Source organism: Lepisma saccharinum, chromosome 13 (assembly GCF_977018435.1).
Source record: "Lepisma saccharinum chromosome 13, izLepSacc3.1, whole genome shotgun sequence".
In the NCBI taxonomy this organism is placed as follows: Eukaryota; Metazoa; Arthropoda; class Insecta; order Zygentoma; family Lepismatidae; genus Lepisma; species Lepisma saccharinum.
In genome coordinates this window covers 81,887,901-81,903,421 of record NC_139241.1, presented here as the reverse complement: position 1 = coordinate 81,903,421, position 15,521 = coordinate 81,887,901, and the positions used below count along the sequence as shown (strand labels likewise).

At 40.3% G+C, this 15,521-nt stretch overlaps 1 protein-coding gene across 1 annotated transcript in view; it reads right to left on the bottom strand.

Moving 5' to 3' along the window:
- Window positions 1-101: 101 nt before the first annotated feature.
- LOC145997080 (uncharacterized) overlaps window positions 102-15,521 on the bottom strand; it is a 34,108-nt gene continuing 18,688 nt past the window's right edge. The window contains exons 3-4 of the mRNA XM_083133699.1: window positions 3,104-4,195; window positions 102-600 (exon numbers count right to left, since the gene is read on the bottom strand). Coding sequence (XP_082989825.1) covers window positions 566-600; window positions 3,104-4,195 — 1,127 coding nt within the window. The 3' untranslated portion in view covers window positions 102-565. The remainder of the gene's footprint in view (window positions 601-3,103; window positions 4,196-15,521) is intronic.

Sequence of the window (15,521 nt, the reverse complement as noted above, 5' to 3'; positions counted from 1 at the left end):
ATCCCAAGATTACACAATTAATAGAAAAGTGAAAGATAGACAATTGACACTATATTGACGCGGACTAGTGAAGATACATAGAAATTCCTACAACAGAACATTCATTTCAATAAATTACAGTGAAGTTTAAAATGTAACAATAAATTTATTAATCAAGTTTTAATACAAAATCACAGATACAAATTATAAACTAATATGAGCATTACAAAATAAATAAAACTTTCAATAATATGGAAAGCGCATTAAGCGAACACTCTGGTATCGTGCAATCAAAAAATTGTTATGCAACAAACCTTTTGAGATAATATAAACTTTAGATTACACCATTCTTTCAAAATCATCTCAAATTTCTTATTCGTCCATACTTTAAAAAAATTCGCACAGTTATTCTTCGTACCTTTGCAAAATGTTCTTTCTTTCTCAAAAAAAATAACTTGTGATTGCACATGTTGTAAAAATATATTAGGCACTCATTTATTAAAAATCTTGAGAAAAAAATACTGTGACTGATTCGTATACAAGGAACACAATAATTAGTATTTGGCGCCATCATCAAGGTGGTTGGTTAATGGTAACCATGGCCCTTGGTGTAGCCTCCTCCTGTAAGAAGAGAAATATTAAAGTAAAATTATAATGCCTTTCCACAATAATTATAAGTTTACTAACTTTATTGTTATTCCAAGAAATTTCTTTCCTTTGCCTCCGAACATTGGGATATTAAACAAGGTTCCAAATTACGCAATTAATAAATATGCCATAAAGTTTTAATTCCTTGATAGTTGAGCAATTTCATTTAAATATTATATACGAGAGGGTTGAGTAAAATAGGTCCAAATTACCCATATATACAGACAGTATGATTTGATACCAGGTATATAGTGTGCTAGTACATAATCGTTTTCATATATGTATCCATTAAAAAAATCAAATGGATGTGTGTGTTATTTCAGAAATTGAACTGTGTACATTATAAAACAACAAGGAGAAATTATGCAGTGTTAAATAACATGTTGATTATAGCAATAACTAGTAACCTTGTCGAGTGTGGGGAAAAATACAAATTTAGGCATTAAAACTCCGAAATGAAATATTTTGGAGACCATTAAATTGTGTACACACACACACACACACACAAACTTGTCAAAAATTGAATTTTTGCTGCAAAATATAACTACGTCACGTTCATATTATAATCAGGTCTTTAACGTATTCTTTACATAAGACATATTTAAAGTTCACTGCAGTTTCTTAAGTTGTCTTCTCTTTACACTTGTGTGGAACCCCACTAAGCCAAGCGTCAAGTCAACTTTGCAGCAGGTTTTCGCATATGTAGATCCAAACGTGCGCACAGAATATAGTTCCACTAAGACGGGTTCTATTCCGACTCAAGTGCATACTTGCAAGAAAACAGTTATTTAATTTTTAAAATACAGATAAAATAATACATCCATTAGCAGGCATGTACTTGATCGGTTGCAATCACTATGCAGACGAACTAGGATCCGCAGATTCGCCAACTGGGGTTTGTATTGCGCTGAAGAATCGCTGAAGATCCAGAGCGAGTCGAGCAAGACTGAATACGTTGCAGAGCGAGTGGAATCCGTGATACCAGTGTTGCACATCCCACTATTTTAACCCTATGTTTATTGTGATTGATTAATAATGGTGCTATACAGCGGCGAGAATGGCTGAATCGGGGTCTCCTGTTCAGCGCGCGGTTTAACCCGAGTGTTATTTTGGGCTTCATCCGAAGGGAAAGGCTCTTCAAATCAAGCAAGTTGTTTTAAATGCATAATCCTCCTTACGACAACATGATCAAAGTAAAACAGGGCGTGAGGTGATTTACCGTCAATGTGCGCACGAACTGTATCACGGGTGCTGAATGATTTGCTGTTTAAGTTTAGGAAGAGGACACGATTGTTTGTTGTTTGACGACAAAAGAATCTCCGCGGTATTAAAAGTTATCGCCGTGATAAGAAACACGTTTATTATTTGGACGAGACGTGCTTTAACTCGGAGGGGGCGGGGGGCGTACATTGAACCAAACATTGAAGGACACCACCGTGCAAAACCACGCCAGGGCTGAAGAAACCGACGAGAAAAGAAGAGGGGAAGGGGGGGCTTATTGTTTCACCCCCTGGTGGCAATGACGTCTTCGTTCAAGGCGCATATTTACTGTTCCGTGCAAAGAAAGGGTGATTATCAGCAAGAAATGGACAGACCAAGATTTCAATCCTGGTTTAGTGAAGTGATTCATAAATTGAAACCAGAGTAATAGCAGCATGTAATGCACCTGATTGTCACCAATAACAAATCATGCTTTTTTTTACTGGTATAACTTGAAGTGCGTGTGTCTTACAGTAACGAGTGTATTGCGAACGAAGCAACCAAGTTTTTTCATAAATGTATTTCTTTCTAAACCAAAAACAATAATTTGTCATTAAATTCAAGAGGGGCCTATCGTTGTTTACTTATATATATATATATATATCTTTGTTTATTTTTATTTTTGCCTGCTCGAAATATACACACATGCTCTCATGTTTAGAAGTTATTTCGCATTTGTATTAAGTAATGACACATTTATTAAATAATCTATGCGCAGAAAGTACTTCTAAAATTTTATGTTTCAGGAGACAAAAAGAAGCAAAAATACATTCCGCTTGACATGCATGCGGGTTTTGATGTGTTCTGCGGTTGGCAATACTGTGGATTTTCTCAGTGTCTGCGATGTAAGCAGCTCGACGGTTGAGGCAAGACTGGCACAGAAGATTCTGAGCTCAGTTCTCGCGCGGATTGATACATAAAATCTGCTGCAAACTTAGCTTGACGCTTTGCTTAGTGTTATCGTCCATCTATATATCACTACTACTCAAATTCAAATATTTGTTGCAAGATATGTCTGACAGTTTTAATTTAGCGTATACAGTTAATGTAATCATAAGGATTCTTCTGCTACAAGAAAATCATATTACACTATATAGTTATTTAATATTTTCCGGAAAATATTTCTTTTAGTTCTAATATTCGCTTTGTAAGCGACATTAATATGCAGTTAAAATTGTAGTTACAGGATTTCTCTTGCCAAAGAGGGAATGCTTACCATATCCACCAGCACCGCTGTCGAAATCGTGACTGGAGTAACCTCCGGCGTCATGATCCAACTCGATTCCATGATCTCCGTGACTGCTTCCACCACCAAATCCACCGTGACCATATTCTATCTCATCATGTCCTCCCAAACTACCTCCATGGGCACCACTGCTATGGTCTCCGTACCCACCGCTGCTAATGCCTTTGAATCCTCCACTGCTGTATCCACCGTGCCCTCCGCTACTTATTCCTTTGAATCCTCCAAACCCTCCACTGCCATAACCACCGTGTCCACCACTACTAATACCCTTGAAGCCTCCGCTGCTGTAGCCTCCGTGTCCTCCACTGCTTATACCTTTGAGGCCTCCAAACCCTCCACTGCTGTAACCTCCATGACCTCCACTGCTGTAGCCTCCATGCCCTCCACTGCTTAATCCCTTGAACCCTCCAAACCCACCGCTACTATATCCACCATGCCCTCCACTGGTTATTCCTTTAAAACCTCCACTTCCGTACCCGCCATGTCCTCCACTGCTAATTCCCTTGTGCCCTCCAAAACCTCCACTGCTGTAACCCCCATGCCCTCCAAGACTGATTCCTTTGATACTTCCTATTCCTCCACTTCCATACCCACCATGACCACCACTGCTTAGCCCTTTAAAGCCTCCAAACCCACCACTACTGTAACCCCCATGCCCTCCAAGACTGATTCCTTTATGACCTCCAAAACCTCCACTGCTGTACCCACCATGCCCTCCAAGACTGATTCCTTTATGACCTCCAAAACCTCCACTGCTGTATCCACTATGTCCTCCAAGACTGATTCCCTTTAAACTACTTAACCCTCCACTTCCATATCCACCATGACCACCACTGCTTATCCCCTTGAACCCTCCAAACCCTCCTCCACTGCTATAACCCCCATGCCCTCCACTGCTTATACCTTTGAGCCCTCCAAAACCTCCACTGCTGTACCCACCATGCCCTCCACTGCTGATGCCCTTGTACCCTCCAAAACCTCCGCTGCTGTAGCCACCATGCCCACCACTGCTATATCCCCCAAGGCCTCCGCCTCCAAGACTGTAGCTACTGCCTCCAAAACCTGCAAGACAACATCAAAATATTAGCAAAAAAAAAACTTTGATGTAAGTATAGTTATTGTTGCCCATGAGTGTGATTGTATTGGATACAACATTGGTACTGAATATAAAATAGGATAATAGTTACTAAATTGTACCAAAGAATCTCCTGCTATAAGATTTTTTGGATTAGCAAAGCCAACATTCGTCTGCTTCATGCTCAAGTAGGCTAGCGAGGGCTGCATCCCAACCCATGTGTTTCTACCGGAATTTAGCTAAAAGTGTTAAACCTATAGTTCTTCTTTTATATACAGGGTGTTCTGGAAAAAGCACATGAGTCACACTGAATCAAGTAAAGAAAATACTAGAAGTATAATTTTATATTGAGATGTGTAAAGTTTCTAAACAGTAATGCTCCAACATGTGTACATCATGTCTGTAATGTTTCCTACTTAAAGAATAAATAAAATGAACTACCTGCTGTAAAATTTCATTTTTTTAACCTAAGTGTATTTCCCCGCACAGCCTAGATATGTCCCTTTGTATAACTTCATAACGTATGTGATACGATTTGAACATGCACCAATCACTAAAACCTACAAAGCCACAAATCCAATCAGATGCTAGGAACAGTAAAACGTTCTGCATGCTTTGCACAATAAATTCTCAGACAAGTACCGTATCATTGCAGCTCTTTCATTACAATGTGCAAAATACATAACTACCAATACATTCTAATGCTAGTGTTTCTGAACTACAACACTACTGTTAGAACCTCCACCTCTACTGTTCTACTCTAGACCTGGTATCTGTGCTTTGTGAGTCTAGCCAGTCATGCTTACTGAGTCGAATCTCACTGTATGGGTGTCAAGGTTTTAGTATGCCATGTGGGTTCTATTCAAATTTCCTCTGCAGAAGTCCCAGCTATGTCGTTGTCAGTTCTTTTCAGGATAATTGTCACATGAAGGTGATATGGAAATTTACCGTGCATACCTCCCCCACCATGACCTGCATGCTTTTTACCGCCTCCATGCCCGTGCAAACCACCACCGGCGTGTTTTACCTCTAGCCAGTCATGTTTACCGAGTCGAATCATACTGTATGGGTGTGAAGCTTATTGTCTGCCATGTGCGTTCTCTTCAAATTTCCTCTGCAGAAGTCGCAGCTATGTCGTTGTCAGTTCTTTTCAGGATAATTGTCACATGGAGGTGATATGAAAACTTACCGTGCACAACTCCCCCACCATGACCTGCATGCTTTTTACCGCCTCCATGCCCGTGTAAACCACCACCGGCGTGTTTTACCTCATGCCCATGTCCTTTACCGTGTTGGTGACCTCCACCATGCAAGTGGTGGTGGTGATGGTGGTGATGATGGTGGTGTACCTTGTGACCTGAGAAAGTAAATCATCCTGCATTCAAGCATATCACAAAAAACATCTGTTTACACTGGGATTAGTAGTGAAAATGAGGAGTTACTTGTGTGTGGACAGGCCTCAAGTGATTAACTGTGAAAATTACTTCTAAAATTTAATACACTGCTGAAAACCAAAGCATACCAAACATAATGATATCCATCCACATATATCTAACAGAAAAATAAAGTCTGGTGTTAACTTACTCAGACATTTCGCCATTTTGCAAGAGCAAGTTTTGATTTATATATTTAAATACAGGTTTGTACAACGTCTCATGATCCTAGTTCTATTTTTTTGTAACTTGCTTCATCCTTTCTTACTATACACTTCATTGAAACTCAATCTGATGAACTAACGGTACTATTATAGTATGGGGGTGACACCTATAAATCATATATTTCGCACTTTTTTACATTGCTAACGTACTATTTTGGAATGCGGAACATTTCCTAAGGTGAAATAATGTATTTCTAACTAAGATAATGTCTATTTCTTACATTTACGAGTACTTAATGTTACTTGTTATTTCGATTCTGTAACACATTATGGCGGGCGATAGCGTACTGGTTCAGGGCACGTTGTGCGAGTGTTTTGTCGATTTATGCAGTGTTGCAACCTCGTTCACCGGAAAATACCTACTTTCGTGCCCGGATTTGAAATTATGCTAATACCTCGCAAACCATTGACGTTAGCCTCACAAACCATTCACGTTAGCCCCAAAAACCATTGACGTTAGCCACAAAAAACATTCACGTTAGCCCCAAAAAAACATTTTCCGTAAGGTTAGGTTAGGTTAAGTTAGGTTAGGCAAGCATAGTTAAAAAAAATTAAAATACTCGACATGTCATGTTCTAGTAAAAACACGGCGAGTTTGAAACACTGACTACAGGGAACATTGTGCTCTCATGCAGAAAGCAAATGGCGGCAGCAAAAACAGCGTGTCGGACAGAGATTTTCGCAAAAAACAACATGTATCCGCATTAAAATGGATCAAAACTACATTCACGAACTTCCACAACGCTACAGAAAATGATTTCCGTAAGTATTTTCTCCTGTAAATTTGGAGAAACCCATCACCCCTATACTATAATGTTACCGAACTAACTTCCATATCTGCATTCTTGCATAACAAACCCTTTGGTGAAAATCCATCAGGATACGACAGCAATTTCCCATATCCGACCCTCCTCCACGAACACACACATACACATTTTCAATGTATTACTACTCTCTGAAACCAAATACTACAAATCTTCTTTGTGATGTTTGTACATGATCTTGTACTAGAACAAAGATGTTCAGCTTTACTCTTTTGAATGTTGTGTAAATTAGTTCTAATACTTGCTTGTTCACAGAAATTAAGTTCAAAATAATTTTCAGCATTGAACCACCGAAGGAGAGGTCGCTTATACTAAAAGCAACAAAATGTTCGGAGTTCTCTACAGCCTCTCCAATGTAAGAAATGATGTGCAGTCTTCCCTAGGATTTGATTCGATTCTTACTTAGTGTCTCTTTTCTACCACTTTTGGCTACACGCGACGATGAGGATGAGTGATAATATGTTGAAATTGATGAGGGGACAAGGGTCGCAAAGAAAACCTATGCTCAGGCGGGGATTCGCACCCGGGACCCCTGACATCGAAGCGTACTGTGATAACCACTTCGCCACGAAGGTTGGCGGTTTGCTGATTACAAAGAATAACCTTGCACCACTGAAAGTAAACAACTTTCTACACATTTCTTGCTTTGTTTGTAACTTTCACACACAAAATTCTCCCCCCCCCCCAACCCGTGTTCATTTCAAGTTACGTAACACACTCTTGAAAAAGAGTACTTCAAATTGAGAAAGTAAACCATCTCTTTACTGTGTTCTTCCATTAAAACTTTCTCCAAATAGATCAGTTCAATTGCACCTAGTTGTCTTGGCAGCTGATTGAGAAACGTTCTCCTGTACCATCTTTTAAATTCCAAGCACCTTTGTTAGTTCCTCTTTCTTTTAAAGAAAAAGAAGGGCATGCACCTATCTGACAGCTGAACGTGACCAACCTTTAACAAGTTTTTGAAATGCGTCCCAAGAAATGGTGAAAGGGTCAGTTGACTAGGAACTTCAAACCGGATTATTGACAAGGAACTTTCTTCTCTACGTGCATGTATCCGACACACGAATACAGCTCTACTGTATGTTTCATACAGTAAATGGACGAGTCTCATGTACGAGGGTTGGAGCATAAGTCCTGCTACATCTCATTCGTGGGTAAGTTAAGGTAAGGCTCCACGTTATGGGCGCCACTATGCTACGACCCTGGGGGTGCGTACTTAAATGTTATTTACCACGGCTATAGAAATATCTTAATCTCAAGGGGAGAGGTTCTTTATTCGAGAATTCCAAACAAGAAAGCGTTTTATAGCCAAGAGGATATAGTTATATGCGGATCTATATTCTGAAAACTGTACACAATACAAAGAAAATATATAGCGAAGCTTGTATATACATTGAAATATATATATATATATATATATATATATATATATATATATATATGTATGTATGTATGCTGATTCCGAATTTACGTCGGTTATACTCTTCTTATAAATATATGTATAATTGAAAGGAAATCTTCTTCTTCTTTTCTTCCTTCTATTTTGGTAAAAGGCTTCTTCTTCCTTCCTATCTTTGATTTGGGAAAAGGCTTCTTCTTCTTTTCTATCGTTGATTAGTGAAAAGGCTTCTTCTTCTTTCTATTTTTGGAAAAGGCTTATTCTTCTAATTTTTTGTCCCTGCCTTTAAAGGGTAATCTCATTTTATTGCATGTATGCGCTCGTTTTCCCCGCTTCTTTGGCATTATACAAACGACACAAGCTATACTTATAGAAAGATTAGGGGCGACTAAACTGACAGTAGCGCCACCTCCTATGTAACGACCAAAAAGGGGAATAGCCCAGGATCGCTAACAGCAAAGCGCTGCCTATGGCCCAGTGCGTCTAATAAGAAGCGCAACCGTAAGTGCTTCGGGGCGTCTAATTTGGACACAGCGCCACCGAGGGACGGACAAATACAAAAGTTGACGATGTTCTCCTCATCAGAGGTATTAAATTAAATTTTGATCACTAGGATCAGAAAGGAGATACATTTCCGAATTCATTTGCTCACTTATTAACTTTCATAATTGTTTCATATACGAGCATATTCTTTATTTATCTTAATTGGCTATATACAACATTTCATTCACTCCTTCTATAATTTTTATACTCTTCCTTTATGTATTTTGCATTTACTATAATATATATAATCACTCTTCTCCGCTCCTAGTTTCTACAATGAACTCTGCTCTTCTTTATATGGCATGCTGCCATCTATCGTCGCTCTCGGGAAACATTTCTTCCTTGCATTTTTCATTGTGTCGTCGGAACTGGCACGTGACAGTCCTGGTAACTGTTTTTGTTTCCGCAAGAATGCAGGCAAAGCACAAAAATTCGAAATGTACAAATGGAAGAGGACACTGCATGGAAGTGAACAATACAGTTCATGTGTACCATTGGTAGGTAGGGAAATGACAAAAAAATCATTTACAAAATATCGTTCTATTCTCTGAAGGATTAATTGGAGTGTTCATAGGGCTCTTTGTTTGCGCAATTGCTCCAAAAGTTCCAAAAAAAAAAGCTCATGATTATAGTTCCCATTAATGTATTAATTCGTGCTAATTTTGTTTTACTATTTGGAAGAGGATTGCTCTAACTTTCTTGATAGTTGTACGGAGTGGTTATCACAGAGCGCTACATTCCAGGGGTGCCTGGTTCTAATCTCAGCCAGGACCTAAGTCTTCTTCATGAATGTACCTTCATCAATGTCATCATATCATCATCATATTCGCGTTTATCCGAAAGTGGAAGAAAAGCGAAGGTAAATAAACCAAATCAATCACTTTTCTGTGGTTGGGATCGCATTTCGAAATGTGGATGGATCCTGATTGTCTGTCTTGTATTTTTGTTATGTGGCGACCAGCTGCCAAGAAGAACCAAACCTTGCTTTCTCTCTCTCTCTCTCTCTCTCTCACTCTCTCTCACACACACACACACACACTTGATCCGAAATAAAAGCCATTTTTTGTTTCTCCGTCGTTTCTCTGCCACTCTGGCTAATCGCTAAGATGAGGATGAGTGATGATATGTTTGATTGATTGATTGAGATGGTGTTTTAAGTCCACTTTATGCACAGTAAGGCTAATTGGGACTCGACCTACAGTTTACAGTGGGCTCCGAACCACTATGTGCATCCACTGGGTATCGAACCCGAAACCCCTTGATTACAAGGCGACGGCGCTACCGCTGCGCCATAGGGGAGACCCCTAGTGATGATATGATCAGCGGCTTGCCCAAGAGGGGTTTTGTGTGGGCTATAACCCCACCATCCCTCTTTGACCCAGCATTCCAACAAAAACAACGTCGAAGGCAGGAAAAATGGCAAAATGAGGATGTGGCCTATTACTAAAAAATGTATACGTAACCCCCACTATCTAAAATCCTGGGAACGCCACTGGATGGGATGAAGGCCGCGTTCGAAAGGTTGAAGACCAGTCTTGGAGCTTGGGACTGTAAGCGAATGTCTTTCGAATAGCACTTCGACTGCAGGGCCTAATACGGTAAGTAGATAAAACTACGCACACATAGTTTTTATCGTGTCATAAACACTTGTCTTTCAACAGAGAAATCAAACAGCATTTCCAAAAGTAATTTTACTTTACATTTCCATACATTAGAAAAACTACAACTAACGTTTGGCTGACTTTCGACTTTCACAATTTCAAACAAGTGAACAACGAGTGCAGAAGGCTGGTAAAGAAGACTACACTCTCGCATGCAGCGCGCTAAGGACTCGATTGCTCGTTTACTGCAAGCTTTCGAGCTGCACTGGAGGTGGCGTCACTTCCGACAAGACCATACTTCAAGCTTTTTGGACCTTTTGGACAGAGCCTTAAACTCTCGAATAATATTAAACACCTAAATTCATGAACGTCCTAGGATTTTTAATTGACAGGTTGAGTTAGTTCACTTACAATTGTCCTGCGAGTATAAAGCGAATGCAAAGTTGAAAATTAAATAATTCCAACCATTTTTACAAAACAATCGAAACACGATGCATGCAATTAGGGGTGCAGGGACTTCTCGAACACCCTGTAGATAATTGACATACCCATCAACCTTATTGATTATTACCATAAAAGAGAAAGACCTTTCTGGGGGCGGCACGAGTCACGCCTTTCTCTTGTGCAGTAGCCAGGGGGAGTGGTGGGCTTGAACCCGAGCAATTGTTGGCATAAAATCGGCGAACAAAGAAAGCACTTTCCAGTTGGGACTTCCCCAGGTGCAAGAACGGATGCAATTCATTCCAACGGAAAGAAAAGCGCAAATGCTCACTTTCCATTGTGGGAGAAAACCTGTTATTACTGAAGGTGCAATGCCACGACGGAGTGACCATCTCGTTCCCCCGATCCGGTTCTTTGGCCCCCGACCCCTGGCAGCCTCCGAATCCACGTTGCCAACCTCCCGATAAGAAAAAGTGCTGTTTATTCTGTGAAATTATGCTAAACGCTGATAAATTATGCTATCATCTATATAATAATAATGAAGTACTATTATTATTGATAATTAGTAATAGTAATTTAATATTATAATTATTTTTCTGATAATTGTAATTTTAAATTATGCATCTACTTTTCGAGATGAGTTCAACATTGAACTAGAGAAAGTTTCAGATGATTCGTCCACTACAAAGTAGAACATTTGTTTTATTTGTGCCCCACAACTTTCTACCGATTTCTTGCCATGAAATGTTCCTCGGGAGGTAAACTGGGGAGATTTCTCCCTCCCAGAGAAGCAAGGTTGAAAATGATGATACATTTTCCCATTATGCAAACTCAGGATGCTATATGCCAAGAAAGCTCAAACTGTGCTAGGTTTAGTAACATTATGCTAGGGTTGGCATCACTGCTTCGAATGCACTTCTCTGCTCCTGACCGAGATTTCACTTGCAATTCTCTGCAGGGTTACCAGGGCGAACTTTCTGATGGAGAAGTGTAATGGCATTTCTATAGCAGGGGCGTCACCACTGGTTGGACTTAGGTGGGCAGAGCGCCCTTCTTCTGCCCGTAAATAACTACATGTGAAATTCTCAAACTCAACACCAATGTATTAAATGCACACACACACACACACACACACACACACAAATCTAGAAAGATGCAGGTCGTATTGAGGGGGTCCAGAGGGCCTGAAACCCCCTCTCAACAGACTTACCAAGTACTAAAATTAAGTAATGCCTTACTTACTACCCCCGAGGGGGGGGGGGGGGCTTTCTTGTGGATGCCCATAAAGCCTCACCAGTGGCGGCGATTGGGTTAAAAAAACTGGAGGAGGAAGGACAGTTCACTTTCCCTTGGTAGATACGGTTTAGCATAATCCGGGGCAAAGGGGGGCAACTGCTCCCCGCGTCCCCCCTGATCGCCGCCACTGAGCCTCACCCATCTTTCTGCAACTCTACAAATTTTCACAGAGTCAATTAGGACAGGAATTAAGGCAGAACTTAAATGAATGACGATAGGTGGCAGCACTGTGAAGCAAAGATTCTTCAACTTATTTTAGATGTAAATCAAACAGAATGAAAATAAATTCAGAACAAGATAATGATGAATTATTAAGAATATGTAAAGAAAACAATGACAATTTATGTGAAAGAGGGAGGAAAGTGATATTAACAATAAAGTTTAAGGACTCACTGAAGGTAAACTGAGGCAAGTTAACTAGGAGCCGGAGATCATTTTTTTGTTAATTGTCCCCTCAACTAGTACATTCCCCCAAAAATATCGAGTGTTAATATTTGTGAGTAAATTAGATATTGAATTCTCTGGTATGTTATGGTTTCATAAAGTGCCTCAGCAGTAGTGCTCAACCTTCGCGAGACATCATCTTTTTAAAGTTGATGCCCCGATTCCAAAAATTTTACTCGTAAATAACAATGTATTTTTTTTAACTGTGGAAGGTTGCATAATGTAGAACTGCACACTTTCTTTATGCCTGTCCGGATATTATTATAATAGAATAATTAAATGAAGAAGACTTAGGTGAGCAGGCCACGTGTCACGAATGGGAGAGGAAAGAAGAGTTTACAGGATTCTTGTTGGGAAACCTGATGGTAAGAGACCTGTAGGAAGGCCAAAACGAAGATGGAGGGATAACGTTGAGATGGATCTAAAGGAAATCGGCAAGGATGGAAAAGATTGGATTGATCTTGCCCAGGAGAGGGACACATGGAAGGCTTGTGTTGCTGCAGTCATAAACCTTCGGGTTTAAGAAGGCTAGAGAGTTAGTTAGTTACATTAAGTCTATTTGACTGATCATAGAAGAATCCATTATCCTGATACTGCATGCCTTCTGAGAGCTGATAAGAATTCTAAATAACTAAGGTGTACTCAGTGCAGCAATTTGATGGTATACAGGAAACCAAATACCAAGAACCCACGGGGTGCAAGGGGTGACCACATAAGCACCCAAATGCCAACATCACTTCCACGTAGTACACCCTAGACCGGTTGAAGACTAACAGGACACTAGCGTCTGGACTCACAGCAAGTATAATCCTCGGTGGGGCATGTGTAGGTAGTGTCGTCCATATACAGGGTGTTTCCGTGACCTTGACTGAAACTGGCAGGGTGGATGGAGACTGACCCAATATGAGATAAGGAACGCCGGTTCGGGAATGCGTCGTTAAAAAGTTATGAGCCAAAACTAGTTGGGGCTGCCTATGACAGTGGAATAAGACAATTGAAAGATGCGGTTTGTAGATTTAATACGGTCGTTCTTTACTACAGTGTATCGTAGCACTCTAGACGAAAACCTGTAGATAATGAAGAGGATCTCCTGGCAAGAATCTCTGCTGCCTGGGATATCGTCAGAATGACTCCAGGAATGTTACAGCGGATGCCACAGAGCTTCTTGCGACGCTGGGGCCGCCATTTCGAACACATACTGTAACGTTTTCGTCATAGAGTGCTACGATGTACTGTAGTCATGGGCGTCGCCAGAAATTTTTCTAGGGGGGGGGGTCGAATCGAAGATGTCGAGGCCACCCCTCCCCTCAAAAATATTGTGATACAGACCAGTGGCATATGCAGAAGTTTGTTAAACAGGGGTTCATTTTTAAAATTATTGCATTATCAGTATTTTAAATGATGTTATTATTATTATTACTACTAGTAGTAGCAGCAGTAATAGCAGTTTTAGTTTAGTTTTTCTTAGCATCCAAGAAGTTTATTATGTGAATAATATAGTACTTGTTACAACCAAGAATACATAATAGTTACTTCTAACATTAGTAGCAGTAGCAACAGCAGCAGCAAACGCAGAAGTATGAGAAGCTTCGGAACGTGTGAAAGTTACAAATTAACAGAGTTTCAGTGTTGCAAATTATGAAAGATTCGTACCAAATTCGATATCTCAAGACCATTTTTAAACAATGACGCAAAATGAGGCGAAATAAAGTGCTTCGTTTATAAATTACCATAAATGGAACAAAAAAGTAGATGGAAATTTCCAGGGGTGTCCACCTACCGGTTCGACCCCTCCCCCCTGCCGACGCGCATGAGTGCAGTAGGCCTTAACGTCTGTTTCAATCTACAAGCCGGGTCTTCAGTTGTCTTAAGCCCACATCACATGGAACTGGATCTCTAGTTGGCGCTGGACTGGCTACCAATTTACTAGTTTTCGTCCGTCTCACACTCATATTACATGTTGTTGTATGGCTAGTGACCCTGCTATGTATATGTAATCTTTCGGTGTGTAGTATATTTCATCATTTTAGTTTAGTTCTTCGTCTGAGGAAGACCCTGATACAGGGTCGAAACGTTACGTGTTAAGTGTTTTTATCTTAATAAACTGCCTTGGTCAGCAACTTATTGGTTTTAATATGGAAACAAGGCTTAATTATATTACAATACTTTACAATGTTTACTGCACACGTATGGAAGAATATTTTAGTTGTTTCAAATGTAAACACAGTGCACTCAGCATAAATGGTGTAACTCAACGCGCCTTTCATGCTGTATACGTTATACATTGCTGGAGTAACACTCGGAAACCACAGACAATACGCGTAACGCTCCTTTGCACACTCACAGATTATCTTCACATGGCGAAACTTTGTTTTGATTGGCTGTTCCACAGAATCCAGTCGAGAAAAGCAAGTAGCAATTAGAACATGTCCTATTCCTCCAAACCAGTCAAGCAGTCAGCCAGGCGGCCATGATTGCTACCTAAAAAGTTAGTTCAGCGCCAACTAGGGCATTCCTACTAGAAATCCAGTTCCGTGTGATAGGGGCTTTATTCCACTGTCATAGGCAGCCCCAACTAGTTTTGGCCCATAACTTTTTAACGACGAGTTTCCGAACAGGCGTTCCTTATCTCATATTGGTACTTGGGTCAGTCTCCACCGGCCCTGCCAGTTTCAATTAAGGTCACGGAAACACCCTGTATATTTGTCCCTTCATCATCATTCATCCTCATCTTCGCGATTAGACAATAGTAAGTAAAATAATCAACCAAGATAATCCTTTGTATCTCCTCACAAAAGCCGATAAATCAGTGGAGAATTACTTGACCTGGCAACCGTGATTCTGAAGGTCACAGATGGTCACTCCCCAACGTAAACTGACCGAGGAGAAAGGAAAAGCTTCCGCTCTCCTCATCACGATCACAGAAGAAGGTCAACTCATCTCTTCACAGGCTGAGAATCCGGAATAGCTGACTTGAATAGATCCGTGTCGCTTTCTACGAAGCATCTTAGTGCAAGAATCAAAGACTTTTGATATAGTATTTCCCTGAATCGTGTCCAAATATGAATTACCGCGGGCGTACTGCTTCCTAATCGAGTCAACGAGTCT